At 38.8% G+C, this 21,314-nt stretch overlaps 1 protein-coding gene across 5 annotated transcripts in view; it reads right to left on the bottom strand.

Moving 5' to 3' along the window:
- Nucleotides 1-6,823: 6,823 nt before the first annotated feature.
- LOC120457831 (serine/threonine-protein kinase haspin homolog) overlaps nucleotides 6,824-21,314 on the bottom strand; it is an 83,525-nt gene continuing 69,034 nt past the window's right edge. For 2 of the 5 annotated variants that reach the window (XM_039645328.1, XM_039645330.1), the window contains one exon: nucleotides 6,824-7,043. In XM_039645328.1, the coding sequence (XP_039501262.1) occupies nucleotides 6,839-7,043 (205 nt within the window). In that variant the 3' untranslated portion in view covers nucleotides 6,824-6,838. The remainder of the gene's footprint in view (nucleotides 7,044-21,314) is intronic. The other 3 variants (XR_005617091.2, XR_005617092.2, XR_005617093.1) reach the window with 3 other exon arrangements.

The following is a 21,314-nucleotide window of genomic DNA, read 5'->3' as shown; positions in this document are numbered from 1 at the left end:
TTTTAAAACATTTAGTTTTAAGAGGTGGGCAAACGTTTTTATTTTTTTTTAAGGGTGGGCAAACGAAAAAAACAATTTTTAAAGGGTGGGCAAACGATAAAAAGCAATTTTAGGGGGTGGGCAAACGATTTTGTTTTAAAATATTTAGTTTTAAGAGGTGGGCAAACGAAAATATTTTTTTTTAAGGGTGGGCAAACGAAAAAAACAATTTTTAAAGGGTGGGCAAACGATAAAAAGCATTTTTAGAGGGTGGGCAAACGATTTTGTTTGAAAAATGCCTAATTCCTTAAGTGCCTATATTTTCTAAACTAAAAGTTTTTTCAAAATTCTAAAGTTATTGCGATTTAAAAAAAAAAAAGTTAAAAAAACTCAACTTTTTGAAGTTCGAAAATTTTCGAAATTTTTCGAAATTTCATATCTTGAAAACTGGACGTGGGCAAAAAAAACTAATTGGTGGGCAAACATGGGCAAACGATGGGCAAACGATTCCAACTTTCAAATTTCAAAAATTCGATTTTTGCGGACCCAACTTCTTTGAGCTGTTTGTTCGCTTTCAAGCGATTTAGGCTCATTTTGTAAACCATATTCGTGCCCTGAGTAAGATCAATAAGTAAATACCCGTGTGGTTGTTCTGTTACTTCTTTATATATTCTAAATAGCTCCATTCGGTTTTCCGGATAAATTTGTCTTGGTAGGCATTAAAATTGCAGTTTGTCACGAGGATTTTTAAATGCAATTATATATTTAGTGTTAAGTGAAATATCTCTGGTATGCGATGATTTGTGAAATATATTTTGAGTTACCACAATAACAAATAAATTTCGATGGTGGGAACCTTTAGTAAAAAGTTCACATACATTTTTGTTAAAGGCTCCCATCATCAAGTCGTCCAACATCAAGAGAATAGGCTCATTGGTTTCATTTTCGATGGTTTCAGGAACTCCTTTAAAGTATTCAATATTATTAAAATTTGGCTTAGCACTCTCCTCCAACACCAAATAATTCGATCAATTGAAACATTAAAACGATCATTCTTCTTGTTTCTAGATTTGTTGAAATCTAGATTTTCTAGAAATGTTGTTTTTTCGATCCTGAAGGTCCACAAATTAACATTGTGTAAGGATGTATAAATTGTCGAAACATTTTTAATATTCACTGATTTATTTTATACAAAATAAATTATAAAACGTATATTTTTTCCGTTATTTCTTGTATATTTGTTTTGAAATATACTATGCTTTTTTATGGGTTTCCTGGTCGAGTTTCTTGGCGAAGTTCTTCTCGGAATGCGTATCAGATCCGCAATAACTACAATATATAAGTCGAGTGTATTCTTTTTTTTTTTGGGACAAACAAACAACTTTTTAACGAAATCCATAGTAAATGATAATAGACGATCTAAATGGTTTACAAATTATTATACCCGTTACTCGTAGAGTAAAAGGATATACTAGATTCGTTGAAAAGTATGTAACAGGCAGAAGGAAGCGTTTCCGACCATATAAAGTATATATATTCTTGATCAGGATCAATAGCCGAGTCGATCTGGCCATGTCCGTCTGTCCGTCTGTCCGTCCGTATGAACGTCGAGATCTCAGGAACTACAAAAGCTAGAAAGTTGAGATTGAGCATACAGACTCCAGAGACATAGAAGCAGCGCAAGTTTGTCGATTCATGTTGTCACGCCCACTCTAACGCCCACAAACCACCCAAAACTGCCATGACCACACTTTTGAAAAATGATTTGAAATTTTTTCATTTTTGTATTAGTCTTGTAATTTTCTATCGATTTACCAAAAAACTTTTTGCCACGCCCACTCTAACGCCCTCAAACCGCCCAAAGCTGCTACGCCCACACTTTTGAAAAATGTTTTGATATTTTTCATTTTTATATTGGTCTTGTAAATTTCTATCGATTTGCCAAAAAACTTTCTGCCACGCCCACTATAACGCCCACTACCGCCAAAAACTGTGTTTAAGAATCTCCTTCTCCCTTCCACTAGCTGAGTAACGGGTATCAGATAGTCGGGGAACTCGACTATAGCGTTCTCTCTTGTTTTTTATTTAACTTTAAACATATGTATAACCATTACAGTATGTTTCTTAATTTGATTTTTCAAAGAATACAAGTAACTTTAACAAATTATTTAATGAACAGCGAATTGGAAGTTTTTTCTTATGTATTCTACAATTGGTAAACAAAATTGAGTAGCTGAGTTAAACTTTTTTCAATATCTATATGAATTTTGTTTGCTGTTAAATACTTGCATAAAAAGATTTTCTTAATTTCACCACGATCGATAACGGTACGGTATATAATATCCATCCTTAATCGTTTTAAAGACTTATCTGATGTCATAGGGTGGTCTTCCTGATGATTTGACCGGTTTTGTAGATCATCCAGTTTTTCTCTACCCATTAAAATGTTAAATGCATTTCGGGGTCCTTCACATCAAATTCACAATTTTTTACTTTATTAGAGCACATCTAATTTTATAGTTTAACTTCAAAGCCTCGCACGCTTTACTGGGTTCTGAGCACTTCGCGTAATGAGAATCAAACTCACTAACTTCGATGCATTGGTTGCAAAAATCACAAGCTACCGATGATTCCATTTTAAATTTTGTATTTATATTTGTTTATTCTTTATTAAAATTTTTCACTGTAAATGGTTTGAGTCCACACAAACAATTATAACGGTTATTGAAAGAATGCTGTACTGATCCTGAGCAATTTAAGGGGATCCATTTTTATACACGAGGATTAGAGAGTTTGACATCTACAGGGGGTGTCTACTCTTAGAATCCACCTGATTGGTTCTCAAATTAAGGAGCCTTCACAGACTGCAATGGGGAAGTCAGAAAAGGAGGGTTACCTACGGGTTTGGATGCAGGTAAATAGCCGCTTGACTTTCATAATAATATTTTCAAAGAGTCATAAAAATTTGATTTTATGGGGTCTCCTAGCGTAATGAAATTGGAGACATAGCGCAGATATTCTAAAGTACAATTCTCTGTAGGGTATTATTTCGGATGACCGCAGTCAGGGCTTATGACTTGGCTTGATGACTACTAGTCATTGTAACTTTATAAATAAGATTTTGCAAGGCATAAGTTCTTTATTAAAATTTTTCACTGTAAATGGTTTGAGTCCACACAAACAATTATAACGGTTATTGAAAGAATGCTGTACTGATCCTGAGCAATTTAAGGGGATCCATTTTTATACACGAGGATTAGAGAGTTTGACATCTACAGGGGGTGTCTACTCTTAGAATCCACCTGATTGGTTCTCAAATTAAGGAGCCTTCACAGACTGCAATGGGGAAGTCAGAAAAGGAGGGTTACCTACGGGTTTGGATGCAGGTAAATAGCCGCTTGACTTTCATAATAATATTTTCAAAGAGTCATAAAAATTTGATTTTATGGGGTCTCCTAGCGTAATGAAATTGGAGACATAGCGCAGATATTCTAAAGTACAATTCTCTGTAGGGTATTATTTCGGATGACCGCAGTCAGGGCTTATGACTTGGCTTGATGACTACTAGTCATTGTAACTTTATAAATAAGATTTTGCAAGGCATAAGTTCAAAACGTGGGTAGCCTTAAGTTGAAAGTCGCTATGACTTCAGATTGTTTATATTTTTTCTAATCAACGGCTCCATAGCTTTTAGCTGAAAATAGCTGGAATATACGGGAACGGCGGTTTTTTAACGGTTTTAAGATTATATGATTTTTTATTTATACGTATACACGACCCTATAACCAGTTTGTATTATATTTCTCAACAAATGTTCCAACCACCTGTTAACTACCCAGAACATTTTGGACAAGGTGCATATCCATGAACAGAAATCTTGTGCGCGCAGGTACACCCTCTTCCAAGATTGCTTGTGCGCGATGAAGTGCAATTGTAATTTAGACAGTTTTTATGAAAAGATTTTTTAATTCAGAATCGTACATTCCCACTACTACCAGAAAACAAGCCAAATACGCATATTTGGTATACGCCATGAGGAACCCTCTACAAGAAAAACAAAAAAACAAATTGGCATGCTTTTCTGAATTAATTATGAATTCTGAATTTAAAAATACGACTTTTCATAAAAACTGCGCGCACAAGCAGTCATAAGGATGATCGTAAGGGTGGGGGTGGGATTTCTGTTCAAGGATATGCACCTTATTCTGTCCTCCATTTTCTGGGAAAACTTCTCAATTTGCTGAGAAATATTTAGAAATATCATACAAACTGGTTATAGGGTCGTTTATACGTACATATATTTTAAAAAAATCATATAATCGCTAAAAAGCCGCTGTTTTGCAATCTAAACATATTATAAAATTAATAAAACTTATAATACAAGAATTAAAAAAATTTAACTAAGTGGGATTTTGTGAATTTAATTAAAATGCTTAAAACAAACCATCCCACAAAATTTGTTAACTCAACATATGAAAACCGAAACCAGAAAACAAACGATTGCCAGAGATTGCCAATTCTTTATCGAAATAGAAACGTATACACACAAGAGCTAACTATAAATTAAAACGACTGTAATTTACACTGCTTATTTTTCTTTTCCGCCATTCGCTCTGGCGAAGTGTATTCGGAATTCGCCAGAAACTCCTTCACTTCCTCGACTATGAATGCCTGCATCGCTGGGTTATTATCTTTACTTCATTGGTCTTTCGTGATTCAGTTGGCGATGTGGATTATTGTTTTAATTTCAAACATGATCTACAGTTCTTTTTAAAGGACTTCCTTGACCCCTTCGATTGTAAAATTACCGTGATCTAGGGATCCGACGCAGTGCTTCCTGATTTTCCTCTTTCCTCGTTGGTTTCTTTCGTTGGCTGTTATTTGGGGTGACTACTGTCATCAGTTTCCCGAGTTTTATAAGTATCCCTAGTTCTGTAGCGTCATTTCGACGTCAGCGGTGAAGCCTGCAGATTCCGTCGTGTTCACAGTTTTAACGGGTTGATGTATGCAAGTGCTTTGTTTCCTACTGTTTAGCATCTAAAGAAGTCTTGCGGAAAACTCCTGCAATGCCCTCTTTCAGAGCTTTTTTTTTATTCTTACGGTCCCCAATATATTTCTTGTGGTTCTTATATTCCTCTATTAATGTATTTTTCAGTAACAATTAATAACAGAATAAGGGACCCGGTTTTCGCGGTACTGCCGCAAAGCATTGCCCACACTGGAGCTGCGTAGAGCAACTGGGCTGTTACAACGCCCGTCAGCATCTTCCGAGTGGCTTGCTTTGCAACTCTCGTGGTATAAACATTCTCGACAGAGACCCAGTAGTTGCGCTGGCCTTTCTGTGAACGTACTCGGAACAACAGGCGCGTTTGGAGCTGGACTCCAAGGTTCTTTATGGAGCATTGCGACGTCGTGTAGTGTAGTGCCCCCTTGGATACGTGCTGACTTCACCAGCTTTCTGCTCGAGATCAGGATAGGTCCTATCGGCGAAGCTTATGATCTTGGTACCATCCGGAAGAGCATTCTTGAGAACTTCATTGTACATAGTGTTCCAGATCAACGGTACTAAACATATCCTTGTGGGACTCCGGCCGTGACCCTTAACACTCCCGAGCCCGCTGTCGACTTACGGATAAGTACTTGTTTGCTAGCTGCTTATAACCTGCAGCAAGTAACCCAGGACCCTCAAAGCCCTCAAGGACTCCAGCGTTCTTGCCCAGTTGAACGCGTTCCGGTTCCACCTCCAGGTCTGGGTTGGCCAGGAGCAGAAGATTCTAGCGCTTCCACCTGTCGGGAAATGTTTCCTCTCTTAAACATTTGTTGAACACATAAGCGGTCACCTTCGGGTGCATATACAATAGCAGTTTGGTTGCCCTGTTTGGGATCCGGTCACGTCCCGGTGCCTTTTCGGGTTTAAGGCTCCTCGCAGCCGCCACGATTTCGGGCTTCGGGCAGGGTCAGCGCTGTGCGGTACGTTTTCCTCTTTTGCATGCATCGGTTGCAGGCCTCCTCTACCCTACAGCCTTTTTTCGACCTACTGTGTTCACACAGTCCGCCCCGTTTATCTCTTTATCAGTAGTAGTGCTTGACGTGGTCTCGCACTGAAAAGCGGTGACCTCTTGCTTCCCCTGTGGGGCCCTCGATGACGACTTTCTGGTCAACGCTGCAACGCAAGGTCTCTGAGTAATAATACCAAAGTTCCTTCTGATTGGTCCAAGTTTATTCTTTGTTGAACTTTTCTGAGTTAACAGTGTGTTGCTATAGTGGCTATCTTGTTCCCTTTTGTAATATGTTGGTGTGGGTGCTCCACCCGCATGCTCCAAGTGCATAGGTGTTAGTTTTTTTAATTGTCGTTGTCCTGTTCGTTATGATCACCTATCTCCGTGTATTGGTGATGTACTCCTTGAGACGAAATCCTGGTTGGTTTGTAATTTAGTTCTACCTGTTACATCTTTTCGATTAATTTAGTTTACCAATTTTCAGCTCCTATTCAGCCGATTTGTAAGTGACCACTAACAAAAAATCGTCGGAAGAAAACAACAAAATTGAAATATGCCGGAAAGCCGCTCTAGCACAGACTCCTCTAGCCTGGAGGGGCTACTCGAAAAGAATAACACCGTGATGCGACTAGAACGAAATGTTTTATGGAAATTATATAGTACTGGGTCGTGTAGTGCTTTACTGAGCGAAAACTTATAAGGAAATCAATTTTTGCAGTCGAAATATTTAATTATATTTAATTATATTTAAATCGACCTATTAGATTATTTTATTTTGCATATTCTTAAACTGACTTTTACATATTATTTGAGATATTTTTTATTAATCCAAAATAGTTCAATCAGTACATACATACATCTTAATTTAAATTAAACATATAAGTAGCGCAATGAGTAGCACTTTCAAATGTCATTATAATGTTTTGCAATTCCTTTATTTTGTCAATGTACATCCTGTGAACCTTTGTATTGATATTTTTATATTTCACGCTATCTAATAACTTAGCGATAACATATGACAGCCATAGAATATTTGTTTTTGGTGAAAACAATGACCAGTTGTTCCTAAAAAAAAATAAAAGAAAAAATGATTATTTACAGTAAAGGTTTAACGAAATTAATATTATTACTTATTGCTTACAACATATGTTTCGTGCGAGCAAAGAAACTGGGAAATACTTTTATAAAACACTTTTAATTTCAATGTTTCAAACAGATTACTTTTCATGAGAAATAAAATAAATGGGTACTTAGATAGGAACAATTAGGTGCATAAACTACGAACCAGGAAAGACAAGTGAATAGAAATCGCTGTGACACAAGCGATCTAAACAAAAGTGCGCTTTCGGGTGTTACAACTGTGGTTCTGGAAAGAGCTTTGGTTAGACCTAAAGGACGATACACCTCATTCGACCCGGCACGGTGGCGTCACTCCAAATTGGCGCAGCGTATAGAAGGGTTGCCTTTGCTACGGTTACCAATAGCCTCCTGGCTGGGTCTCTGGGGCCTCCCACGTTGGGCATAAGTCGAGATATGGCTGCCGATGTGATGGCTGCCTTCCTGCTAGCGTATTTAGCATGATCCTTGAAGGATAGCCGAGACTCGGTAACTTTTCGGTCCATTTTCCGTATCATATCAGAAGATACGATTTCTACCCGGGATACCCATCGTGTACATTGCATCGAGGATTAAAGGCCATCTTGCCATGTTAAATGCGTTTTTAACGTCCAGCGTGACAATCGCCCAGTATTCTTTTCTGCCACCTATCCATCTGTTGCCCTCGAGCGCGTTCTTGGCAATGTTTCTCGTTGAGGGTACTCTTTCCCTTTCGAAAGCCATATTGGTGGCTGCTTAGACCATTTATGCTCTCGGTTACAGCCTCTATTCGGGCATATAGGATGCGCTTAAATAGCTTTCCTACTATGTCCAGATGGCATAGTGGGCGGTAGCTGTCTGCAACTTGTGCGGAACCTTTCCATTTAAGAAAAAGTACCATCTTCTGGCTTTTCCACCTTGCTGGAAAGACTCCGTCCAGGAGGCACTGCTGAAAGGTGTCCCTAAAGATGTCCGGTCTAGACAACGCCACTGCTTTGACAACTACTCCCGGAATGCCATCAAGTCCAGGGGCTTTGTTAGCCTGGATGCGCCTTGCTGCCTCCACAACCTCGTGTGCAGTGATGCTCGGGAAGTCGGAGACTGGAGCTGCGGCTAATGGCTGCCATGTGGTCGACTGTATCGGGAATAACTCCGCAACGATGTTGGCCAGGACATCAGGATCCGAAGGGGGGACATCTCTCTTCCGCAGTTTGTTGCTTACCAGCTTATAGGCCAGACCCCAGGTGTCGTCGTCTACGCTATCCAGCAGGTTCTTGTAGGCCTGTGCCTTGGCCGCCGAGAATCCGTGCTTGAACGCAGTTCGCTTGGCTTTAAAAGCTTCCAAAAGCTCCGTTTGATGAGGGCTACCTCTGGCTCGTTGTGCTCTCCTCCTAGCCTTGAGGCATTCCGATCGCAACTGTTGAAGGACGGGGCTCCAACAGTATACGTAGCAACGCACGTTGCTACGAGTATTTTCATAAGCTCCGCCGCCATTGTCTCTGCGTCACCCGTTGGGATTAGTAGGGTGTCGATCTGATATTGCAGCATATCCTCATCGAACTTCCTGGTATCCCATGCTTGCCCAAGTGATCTTCTCGGTTGGCTTCTGATTGTGCCAGTCGATGAGATACTAAAAATGATCAGAGCGTGATCGCTCAGCGTTACCACGTCCAGTACCGTCCAGCTTGAGTTAGCCACTAAGCCTCTGCTGACAAATGTGACGTCAATAAATGAATTGGTCAGTGCTGTCGCTAGGCGGGGCGTAGCAGATATAAATATGCACACCCTTCACCCTCGCATATGTTATACCACGCATCGGGAAGTAGGACCGTTCCTGGACGTGGAGAGGGCTGCAACACTTTATAACCGCTTTGCCTGACTCGTCCAAGATCATCGAAGGGTTTCCAATTCCCGGGAAATAGGGGTCGCTTAAGAGCATGATGTCTATGCTGCTCTCCGCCGCAGTCTGAGCCAGGAGGCTCTGAGCAGCTGCGCAGTGGTTGACATTAAGCTGGATGATTTTAATTGCGTCCAGCATCATCGCGACGGCTCTTGATGTTCGCCTTGTAGGTGGGGCACGCAAAGCCACCTGTCGAGTGATTCCTATCGACATTCTCGCTGGAAATGAGGCATTTTGGCGGGGTCACGCATCCTTTTGCCTTATGCCCTTACACGCCGCACCGCAGACAGCAGTCGGAGCGGTCGGCTGCCTTGCAGTTGGTTGCCCTATGGCCATATCCCAAGCACCTGAAGCATCTTGTAGGACGTACATCCTGGTTGTTGCGGCACCGTGACCAGCCTACGTTAACCGAGCCCCTTTTAAGCACAGTGATTGCATCGTTTGCACTGAGCATCACAGTCGCTATCTGTGTGCCGTCTCGCATTTTGCGCAGGCCTCACATCTTCGGGGGCAACATTGATGCCTTCAAATTGTGAGACCATGCAGCTATGGAGTTCCTCTAAATAAAGATTGCATGGGGAGGGCCTGCCGTTGCCAGTTACGCAACAAGTCTACGCGTAGTAACGGCAGTGCAAAGCCGAGGAGTTGTAGAAAGAGAGTTACCGAAACGGTAGAAAGAGAGTTTGGAGAAACAGAACCGGTAGAAAGAGAGTTTGGAGAACAGACGGTTTGAAGGAGAGATCATGGAGAGCGAGAAAGAGACGGCACGATCTGGAGCAGGATGGCAAGTCAACGGTAGGCGTCGACGTGTCAGGGTAAGGATAATAACGGTATCAGCTGGACTTTGGATCCGGAGACTGGAGACAAGAAGGATAAACCGTAAAAGGAGGCCTATATAAGCAGGCCGAACGCTGGAAGCAGGACGGTCAAGGAGAACAAGTATACGAGTCAACAACGTGAAGAAACGAAGTCAGCAACGGAGCTATAGCCGTGATAGTCACCAAGGAACAAGATCGCTACGTCGAGACGTTCGGGACAAGGAAAGTCTCCGAATTGAGACACAGGTAGCTGAGGTTTAATACGACGAAGCACGATTAGTCGGGAAGCATTTAACAGGCAGGGCCAGGCCGAGCAAGGACCCGAAGAAGCGGCAGGAATTGTGGTGAAAACCCGGTCGACTGTGTCGGAAACAACGTACGTGACCCAGGCGATTGCCTGATGTGTCCGTGCGGACCGAGCAGCCGTGGTACCGGCGCCACCAGTCAGAGCAGACGTGGGGTCGGCGTGTTGTTGTTTCACCAGGCGTTTGGTGACGACGACAATCCGTAGCCCAAGAAAAGGGTACCCAGCGACAAGGTCCGCACCCCTCGGAGAAAAAATATTTCATAACACTTTGAAAGTACAAAAATGATATATTTTTAATTTATATACCTTGTCGAATTTATAGGTGGGTAAGTAACAGAGAGCTGCAACGAGTCAAACATATTTGTTCATACTCGAGTACTGATTTCGACTCTCACTGATTTTTTCGGTTTGATTCATGTAATTGACCATTTGCCTTCGACCAGCAACAACCAACACACTTTAAGTATTTACCAATCATGCCCACGGTAAACAAAACACTCTGCAAAACACTTAAATCAATACTCCACTTAAAACATTAAGGTTCGTAAATTCGTAACATACACAGATAATAATATAAATAAAACTTATAAGAATAACTAAATTCATCTAAGTGGGATTGCCTGAACTTATTTAAAATTTTAATGACAAACCATTCCAGATGATTTGTGAGCTCAACACACGAATACCGAAACGAAAATACTAACGAAAAAATATATCACCAGTAAAAGTGCTGAATATAAAAACTCAATTTCAAATAAATACAAGAGAGCGCATAACCTATATGGTAAGCACACATATTGGATACCCACTGTATCAATACATCAGTAACATTTAATTAATAGCCAGGCCCAAGTGCGTAAAAGAAAAATTACTAATTTAACCTCCACCTCCAAAAGAATACAAAGAGAGCAGACGTCTGTCTGGAAGACTGCCAAAAAGCACTCTTCAGCACGGCCTGCAAATCCACTTGTATAATACCGAAGACCTGTGCGATGACTTGCAACGGTACCGCCTGACTCCATAAGTCACAAGCGCGAGGGGCACACCACTCCTTGCGACACTGAGGGAGCAGGGCATCAGAAATCATCGAGGGTAGAGAGCACGTAATAAAAGTTCCAGTTAAAATATACAATATATATATAATTAAATAATCGCAATACTTATCATATGTAAAAAAAAATTTTATTTTATTTTACTGAATGATTACAATATTTTTAGTTGAGAAGAACACCGACCGATTATAATTAGGCCTTAAAACTGAACTCTACTAATTACTCTGATTTGATTGACGTTCCAGTCTCGGTATCGAGCTTTTCTAATATGGACTTTAGACTTTAGGGTTCTGATCAAATGAAGAGAGAAAGCTTTGGAGTTGCTGACTTTAATTGTCTTTGCTTTTTTCTTGGATTCAAGTGCAATTGCTCTTGGACACAAGTGCTCTTAGATTCTTATAACTTTGTTTATTGAAATCTAATACTTCTATTTTTCGGGATTGCGAGTCCGAGCTTTGAACGTGGGAACTTGAAGATTATGCGAGGGCTTAAGAAAGGAATGTTTAAATTAAGCTACGGATGTTTAGTCTACCAGTGGGTGACTTATCAGGTATCTGGTATCTGTTGGGTACATCCAGAGTAGTGTAGGGTGTGTTTCTGTGTACATGTTGTATGTGTATTACTGTGTAGGCATGTGCTTAAGTCTTAGGGACTTATGGATATGTCACTCCCCCAATCATTGAATTTGGCCTGTCCTCAGGTCGTTAAATTTGGATATATCATAACATTGTTTTCTGGTTGAATATTTTCCTTGACATTAGTTTCAAGGTGGTGTTCTTCTTTTTGTTTACAATATTTGACAATAATTTTCTTGGGTATATTTTTAAACTTATATGCTAAATACAGAGTCAAACTAATTATCAAGATGACAAAAGTTGTAATGCATATAATATGGACAAAACTGTAGTGTTTACATGCAATTTTTATTATTTCTCTTGTTTCTAAGTGATTTATTGGTTCTAAACGTGTAACATTGTTGGTAATATAAATCGTTTGAGTAAAATTTGCTAGATTTAGAGATTAGAAATTAGGAATTCATCTATTTGCATGGTACAATTTTTAATTTTCATGATGTTGTTTCCTGATATTAATATTTTGTTGTTTGTACAATCTTGGTTGACAACTTTTTCAGGAATATTCCATAACAAAAGTATATTCTGTTCTATATATAATTTATTTGGAAATTTCTTTGGGTTTTAATGTATTTGCATTGAGTTGGCTCTTGTTTAATAAGTCCAACAATACATTTGCCAAATATTCGTGTCTGTCTTGAGCCAAGTTGATGTTTTTATCTTTAGCATTTTCTCCGAATTTACGTGTTTCAAATAATTGTGTTATGGTAATTTTGGGTTAAAGATTCTTAATCTGGTTAATTGCATACCTAACTCGAATCTTCTATGTATTCTGTATCAGTATCGCAATTTGTTGGTTCTGTTCTTTTTCCACCTTGAGCCTATTAATTATGTCTATACCGCTGTTAATTACGTCGATAACCATGTTTAGATCATGGGTTTTCACGGAGGCTTCTGACATGTTATTAATTTTTTCCTCTAGCTCCTCCCTGTCGGCTTCATCTAATGTACCAAATAAGTATTTATATGCCTTCCCTACTACGTTCAAAAGACCTCTTTTGCTTCTGTTAATAATTCTTAATATATTTATTTCCCGTTCTAGTTTATCGACTAAATATTGTATCTGAGGTACATTGGGATAGTCGTTTGCTTCAGTTATTAGATTTTCGAACATAAGCATTGTTTTTGTTATGTTTATACTCAAATAGTGGTATTCGTAGCTGGTTGGAATTTCCATCGTTCCGGTTTGGAATATAAGATATCCATTTTTCGCACTTATTGGGTTTACTTCGATGTTGCTGCATTTGACCATAGTGATAAGTGGTAACATGCAACTAAGCATTATTAGAAATATATTGCGTACTTTGCGCTTCTCTGGCTGGTCTGGAATTTTCGTATTTGCTCTTATTAATATTTTTTTGTTTCTTGAATTTTGATTTATAATTAACGATTTTCCTGCCGCGGTTTGTTTCCTCAAAATGTTTACTGTCTACTTGTTCAATCCTTCCTGTCTTTTTAAATGGATTGGTGATTTTACTCTACGAGTTGAGCCTGTCTATATTTTATATCAACTTCAAAATAATTCCTATTCTTATTAAGATATTCGATCTTATCTATTTTGTTCTGTTGTACATTAAAGTCTGGGCTGCCTGCATACAGAAAAATGTCTGCGGTGATCGTTTTGTACTGTTATGTTTAGTTTTATGATTATAGACGTATTAGATTGTTTCCAATCTTGTAAACCTATCTTCAATATTTTGTTCACTACCGATGATTCTCAGCTTTTCATTTACGGTCTTGTGAAATCTTTCTATATCAGATATACCATTTTTGCTGGTTGTTACAGAAATTTTTACGCCTTCGGAACTTAACCAGTTTTGCAAAGCTATGCACATAAAAGCTGAATCCTTGTCCGCTTTAATTTCCTGTGGCTTTCCCATATCATTGAATATTTATACTCGTTACTCGTAGAGTAAAAGGGTATACTAGATTCGTTGAAAAGTATGTAACAGGCAGAAGGAAGCGTTTCCGACCATATAAAGTATATATATTCTTGATCAGGATCAATAGCCGAGTCGATCTGGCCATGTCCGTCTGTCCGTCTGTCCGTCCGTCTGTCCGTCTGTCCGTCTGTCTGTCCGTATGAACGTCGAGATCTCAGGAACTATAAAAGCTAGAAAGTTGAGATTAGGCATACAGACTCCAGAGACATAGACTCAGTGCAAGTTTGTCGATTCATGTTGCCACGCCCACTCTAACGCCCACAAACCGCCCAAAACTGTCACGCCTACACTTTTGAAAAATAATTCAATATTTTTCCCTTTTTGAATTGGTCTAGTAAATTTCTATCGATTTACCAAAAACCTTTTTTCCACGCCCACTCTAACGCCCACAAACCGCCAAAAACTGTCAGTGTTGAAGACTCTCCTTCGCACTTCCACTAGCTGAGTAACGGGTATCAGATAGTCGGGGAACTCGACTATAGCGTGCTCTCTTGTTTAGTAATGGCTCTTTTCGCTTCTAGCCAATCTCTACTTTTTACTACAACTAGTGAAGCAAATTTTAAATAAATATCAATACAAGATAGGAAGATCTGGTTACCCGTGAGATAAAAATCTATCACATATTTTTCCCTAGTGTGAAATATTTCTGGTGTTGTTTTATGTGTTAATTTTGTGTCTCGATGTTCTGTTTTTGCAAGATTACAGATTTCACATTCATTGTTAATATTTTGAATTAGCTTTTGACTATTCGGGTAATAGTATTTTTCTTTAAACCAATTAATGGTTTTTTCTATACCTGAGTGTAAAAGTTTCTTATGTTTCTTTAGGATTAAATCCTTAAATTCCGCATAAGTTAGTATATCAATTAGCTTCGTGGTACATCTCAGTAGTTTTGTAAAATTGTTAGGGCTTATGATTTCGGTAAATGCCCTCTGGAAGATCAGAAAATTATCATCATTAGGGAAGTAAATTTCACTTTTCTTGGTGCACACATATTCCTTAATGAAGGTTTTGGCGAGTTCAAGTGTAATTTCTTTATAAATTATTTGTATCTTTAGTTTTTGAAAGTAGAGGCTTACACTTGCTGTGTCACTGTCGCCTTTTTCTATCTCTATTTGTCTAGAGAAGAAATAGATTGGTCGCTCCATTATGGATATATAATTTAAATTATCTTCATTAGCACTATGTATAGTTGCGTCTGCGCTGTTTGCGTCTTCGCCAACCATGACTTCTTCTATCTTTGTGCAAGAAAGAGCATCTGCGACATAGTTTTCTTTGCCTGGAAGATATTTTATTTTATAATCGAATTCGTTAAGTCTGATTTTCCACCTTTGTAATTTCATGATCGGCTCTTTGATATTATTGAGCCATACCATACTGTATACTGGTATACTGGATCCTGATGCTGAGTCTGGATGTCATGTTTAATAGTACTGGTGAAGGTCAAATTTTCGCCTTCCTTGTACTGAATGTCTCTATATTCGTATAGAACTTTCTTTAAACATTCAATTTCCTCTACATTTAGATGTTCGTCTGTACTCGTTACATTCGCGTAACTCATTGTTGATCGCGAAGTTGACTATATCGTTGTGGGATCGGACATGGTAGCGAGATGTGTTACATCATTGTCCACTGTGTCACTAACAACTTTTGAAGTGTAGCATTTTGGTAATGCGGTCTTCTTCTTCTGTTGTTGATGCTTTGCATCTATGGATTGATTTCCTCCACTGGAGCAGAATCGTCCTTTTGCTGTGGGTCGAGGCATTTAGACGCGGTCTCGCCCTTCTTTTCTCCATAAAAAAACTTAAAGGTTCTTGAACCTAGAGTTACCGTCTCGTTATCATAATCTATCTTAGCTTTCGTATCCTCTAGATACTTTCGGCCTAACAGGAAATCATAATGGTCGGAAAATTTGTGGATATAGAATTTCTGAACAGACGGACATACTGAAGTGGGCTTCATTATTATTATACATTATATACTGTTAGATCTTCTTTATTATACCCGTTACTCGTAGAGTAAAAGGGTATACTAGATTCGTTGAAAAGTATGTAACAGGCAGAAGGAAGCGTTTCCGACCATATAAAGTATATATATTCTTGATCAGGATCAAGAGGCGAGTCGATCTGGCCATGTCCGTCTGTCCGTCCGTTTGTCCGTCCGTATGAACGTCGAGATCCCAGGAACTACAAAAGCTAGAAAGTTGAGATTAAACATAGACTCCAGAGACATAGAAGCAGCGCAAGTTTGTCGATTCAGGTTGCCACGCCCACTCTAACGCCCAAAACTGCCACGCCCACACTTTTGAAAAATGTTTTAATATTTTTTCATTTTTTTTTTTTTGTCTTGTAAGTTTCTATCGATTTGCAAAAAAACTTTTTGCCATGCCCACTCTAACGCCCACAAACCGCCCAAAGCTGCCACGGCCACACTTTTGCAAAATGTTTTGATATTTTTTCATTTTTGTATTAGTCCTGTAAATTTCTATCGATTTGCCAAAAAACTTTTTGCCACGCCCACTCTAACGCCCACAAACCGCCAAAAACTGTCCGTGTTGAAGACTTTCCTTTGCACTTCCACTAGCTGAGTAACGGGTATCAGATAGTCGGGGAACTCGACTATAGCGTTCTCTCTTGTTTTCTTCTAAATTTTCAAAATTTTCCCTTATGATATTGATTGATGAACCTGTGTCGAACATTCCCTTGTAAATTTTGTTATGATAACCTATTCGCACATGGGTACTGGTACGTCCTCCTGTGTCAATTGAGTGTCCGAGGCAGTTCGATGAAAATTTACATCCATTCTGCTTTGGCCACTTTGACTCTCGCGTTGCCTTTTTACCGGCATCTATTATTGTAATATCTTTGATTATTGCTTTGACTATGATTTCCCCTGTTCCTGCGTCTGTTCCCTTCTGATCTATTAGAACGCTGATTTTCTGGACTGGCGTCATAGAGGCCTAGCTCCATTGAAGCTTGTTTTAATTATTGATAATAGTATCAATATCTTTGTGTGCCAATGACATATAAATTCTATCCGACAATTTTCGATCTATTACAGATTTAACAGTTCTTTCTAACATTTCAGTGTAATTTGATTTATTTACAGGGCCGCTTTCTAATTCTGACTTGTCAAACATAATCCAATATTATGATTCGAGCTTCTCGATGAACTTACAGATGCTTCCCGGGTATGATGTATCCTCCAGTTGTCTTATAAGTTTTATGTGGGGCCTGTGATCCTTGAATGCCATCACCAAGGCCGTCTTTGTATCCAGCCATGTATTTAGTCTTTCTTGGGTCACGACCTCCAATGCTGCATCTACTAGTAACCGTTTTACTGCTCCGTAGATAGCATGTGCTTGTCTGGCATCTTGGGTAGGATATAAATTAAGTAGCTGCTCAACCTGGTTAACAACCACATACAGCTTGCCAGGTGTGCCATCGTAGAAGTTCAGTTCTTTCATTTTATTTAATAATTGATTTATGTGGGTTTCCGAAAGTTGCTTAACTGCCATGGTGTATTTGTAGTCTCTGGATACACGGTGTTTATTTTAATTTTTTGTTTTAAGTTACAGAATTAAACATTTTAATTCATTTTGTTTCCGACCGCACGGGATTTAAAATTGTTACTGACCAGAATTCGCCGATCCTGGATAGCTAGTTGTATAGCGTATCCTTCAATGGATCAGTACCGTACTAAAAGGACTCTTTATTTAACAGATGCGCCAATTAAATAATCGCAGTACTCATATGTAAAAAAAATATTATTTTATTTTACTGAATGATTACAATATTTTTAGTTGAGAAGAACACCGACCGATTATAATTAGGCCTTAAACTGAACTCTTCTAATTACTCTGATTTGATTGACGTTCCAACCTCGGTATCGAGCTTTTCTAATATGGACTTTAGACTTTAGGGTTCTGATCAAATGAAGAGAGAAAGCTTTGGAGTTGCTGACTTTAATAGTCTTTGCATTTCTCTTGGATTCAAGTGCATTCGCTCTTGGATACAAGTGCTCTTAGATTCTTATAATTTTGTTTATTGAAATCTAATACTTCTATTTTTCGGGATTGTGAGTCCGAGCTTTGATCGTGGGAACGTGAAGATTATGCGAGGGCTTAAGAAAGGAATGTTTAAATTAAGCTACGGATGCTGAGTCTACCAGTGGGTGACTTATCAGGTATCTGGTATCTGTTGGGTAGTGTAGTGTGTAGGCATGTGCTTAAGTCTTAGGGATATGTCACTGCATATATGTATAAACACTAATTAAGCCACAAATTTGTAAAATTAGGCGGAAGCATATCTGCCCGATTAGACGTATAAATAAAGTAGAAACTACTGATTTGATTATTTTTGTTTTGCTGCTGCTGGGATTTTTATACTAATAATTTGTATACTGATAATGCACGCATTCGAAGAGGTATATAAATTACATAATGCCTATTAAAAAACTGTGGCAACCCTTCTGCCGACACTAATTCGTACAAAGTCGAAAATGAAACAAGAGAGAACGTTATAGACGAGTTCCCCGACTATCTGATAACCGTTACTCAGCTAGTGGAAGTGCGAAGGAGAGACTTCAACACTGACAATTTTTGGCGGTTTGTGGGTTAATAGGTTAACAGCATCAGTCAAAGGCTAATCTGATGCTATTAAAGCCCAATTGTTAAACACGCAACCGCCACCATTGGAATGAAATAGAATAATTTGCTTGAAACTGCATACATTGATAACGGCCTAGACTCAGAAAACTTGGACGTATTCATTATCAAAGAAACGTAATTGAAAACAAGAGAGAACGCTATAGTCGAGTTCCCCGACTATCTGATACCCGTTACTCAGCTAGTGGAAGTGCAAAGGAGAGTCTTTAACACTGACAGTTTTTGGCGGTTTGTGGGCGTAAGAGTGGGCGTGGCAAAAAGTTTTTTGGCAAATAGATAGAAATTTACAAGACTAATACAAAAATGAAAAAATATCAAAACATTTTTCAAAAGTGTGGGCGTAGCAGCTTTGGGCGGTTTGAGGGCGTTAGAGTGGGCGTGGCAAAAAGTTTTTTGGCAAATCGATAGAAATTTACAAGACCAATACAAAAATGAAAAAATATCAAAACATTTTTCAAAAGTGTGGGCGTGGCAGATTTGGGCGGTTTGTGGGCGTTAGAGTGGGCGTGGCAAAAAGTTTTTTTGCAAATCGATAGAAATTTACAAGACTAATAAAAAAATTAAAAAATATCAAAACATTTTTCAAAAGTGTGGGCGTGGCAGATTTGGGCGGTTTGTGGGCGTTAGAGTGGGCGTGGCAGCATGAATCAATAAACTTGCGCTGCGTCTATGTCTCTGGAGTCTGTATGCTTAATCTCAACTTTCTAGCTTTTGTAGTTCCTGAGATCACAGCGTTCATACGGACGGACAGACAGACAGACGGACAGACGGACAGACAGACGGACGGACAGACGGACATGGCCAGATCGACTCGGCTATTGATCCTGATCAAGAATATATATACTTTATATGGTCGGAAACGCTTCCTTCTGCCTGTTACATACTTTTCAACGAATCTAGTATACCCTTTTACTCTACGAGTAACGGGTATAATTATATTCATCGCTCGATAGAAATACCAGGCAACTTGAATGGTGTTCTATTCTTCAACACAAGAAGACACTATAGAGGTTATTACATCCTCTGTATAGCATATAGGTAATAGCCGAGGTTATTATAATAATTACAGAGGCCAAAGTGGCTACCGCGGAGGAAATAACCAAAATAAGGTTCCACAATTATAATAATAACGGCAACAACGATAGATGTGTCCGAAGTATACGATTGGAAAACACACAAAATCAACACTAAATATATATATAAATATAGAATTAATCTCAGCCTTAGTATTTTTGTAATCGTACCCAATTACAATCTGGAATAATAGTATAATTCACTATTTTAGACACTCAGAACGTGTTGTTTCGCATTAAAAATACAACAAATAAAAACGATATGCAAAGCGATTTAATTGACGATTATGATTTATATAAAATGCATGCAAAAAATAATGAACAAAGAACTTCAGAAGTTTTAAAAATTCTTAAATTTCCAATCGTATTTGAATGACGATTTGTACACCAAATACATCGATATTAATGGTATTGAAAGAAATTCATATTAGCTAAGAGCTAGCTATTTTTACAAACGAACGCTGAGATTGAATGACAAAACCCCAGAATATATTAAAACAGTAGTCTGTAAGCTGATAAGATGTATCTATTTTGAGCCGTCTATATCAGAGTATAATAGCTCACTTCTTTCGGTACCAAAGAAATTATCAAATCAAAAAAAAATAGCTAACTGACAATTTCCCACATTCAAGACCCAATGTCTGGATTACATCAGATTGAACTAAATGACTATAAAACAAGAGAGAACGCTAGAGTCGAGTTGCCCGACTATCTGATACCCGTTACTCAGCTAGTGGAAGTGCGGAGAAGAGTCTTCAACACTGACAGTTGGGCGTGGCAAAAAGTTGTTTGGCAAATCGATAAAAATATACACGACTAATGCAAAAATAAAAAAATATCAAAAAAATTTTAAAAAGTGTGGGCGTGGCAGCTTTGGGCGGTTTGTGGGCGTTAGAGTGGGCGTGGAAAAAAGTTTCTTCTGCCAATCGATAGAAATTTACAAGACCAATACAACAAATTAAAAAATATCAAAACATTTTTCAAAAGTGTGGGCGTAGCAGCTTTGGGCGGTGTACACACTATAAACTAATGCGTACACTTAATGAGTTCAATTCGGGTGTTTGAATCTAACTGACTCGCTACTGCGAGGGCATCGCCTTTTATTCATTCTTACATAGGTTCTTATCATCTAATTATATAATGCAGCGCTTGTAAGACGCTGCAGTCTGCGTTGGTCAATGCAGCTGAGGTTTATCTTAAATCTATATTTGTGACCTATGACCGCGCTAATCACCTCCCGCGTGATCATACCTCTTAACACTTCGGCAATAGACCCCTGCAATCGTACTTATCTGTAGTTGCCACTTATGTTGTCCCATGCCATGTTTATTGCAGCCCATAAATAGAACATATTTATAGTTTGTCTACTTATCATGTCTAAACACATCTTTAGACATTCTCCGGGGGGGAAAAATGTACGGCCAGTAGTTGTCTCTCATTTATGCGTTGCCTCCGGATATAAATGACCATTATAATTATGATAATCGCTGTCAACGCTAGAGCCGAGTGTCCGCTTGCCGTGTGAAAAATCAAGTCATCAATGTGTACTTTGTTATTTTTCAGAGTATTGATGCGCATTTGAAGATTTTGTAGTTCATTAGTGTTGTTGACAATCAAGTGCTTCAGCGGGACCACGTTCCATGTCTCCTTGTCATCTATAATTCGTAAACTGGGAAAGATAGACATTTCAGACGCTGTCGAAATTACTTTTTGAGGAGTAATTATTGTTGTATCCCCTAATATTGCTGTGCATCCTGCAGGTAGTTGTATAATGCCTTGATTGGGCAGTCTTATAACTTGATGCTGTTCGTTGCATCTTATATTAGCTGTTGTATTCCGAAACAGTCTAA

Source organism: Drosophila santomea, unplaced genomic scaffold (genome assembly GCF_016746245.2).
Source record: "Drosophila santomea strain STO CAGO 1482 unplaced genomic scaffold, Prin_Dsan_1.1 Segkk81_quiver_pilon_ctg2_scaf, whole genome shotgun sequence".
NCBI lineage: Eukaryota > Metazoa > Arthropoda > Insecta > Diptera > Drosophilidae > Drosophila > Drosophila santomea.
This window is presented reverse-complemented; position numbering and strand designations above follow the sequence as displayed.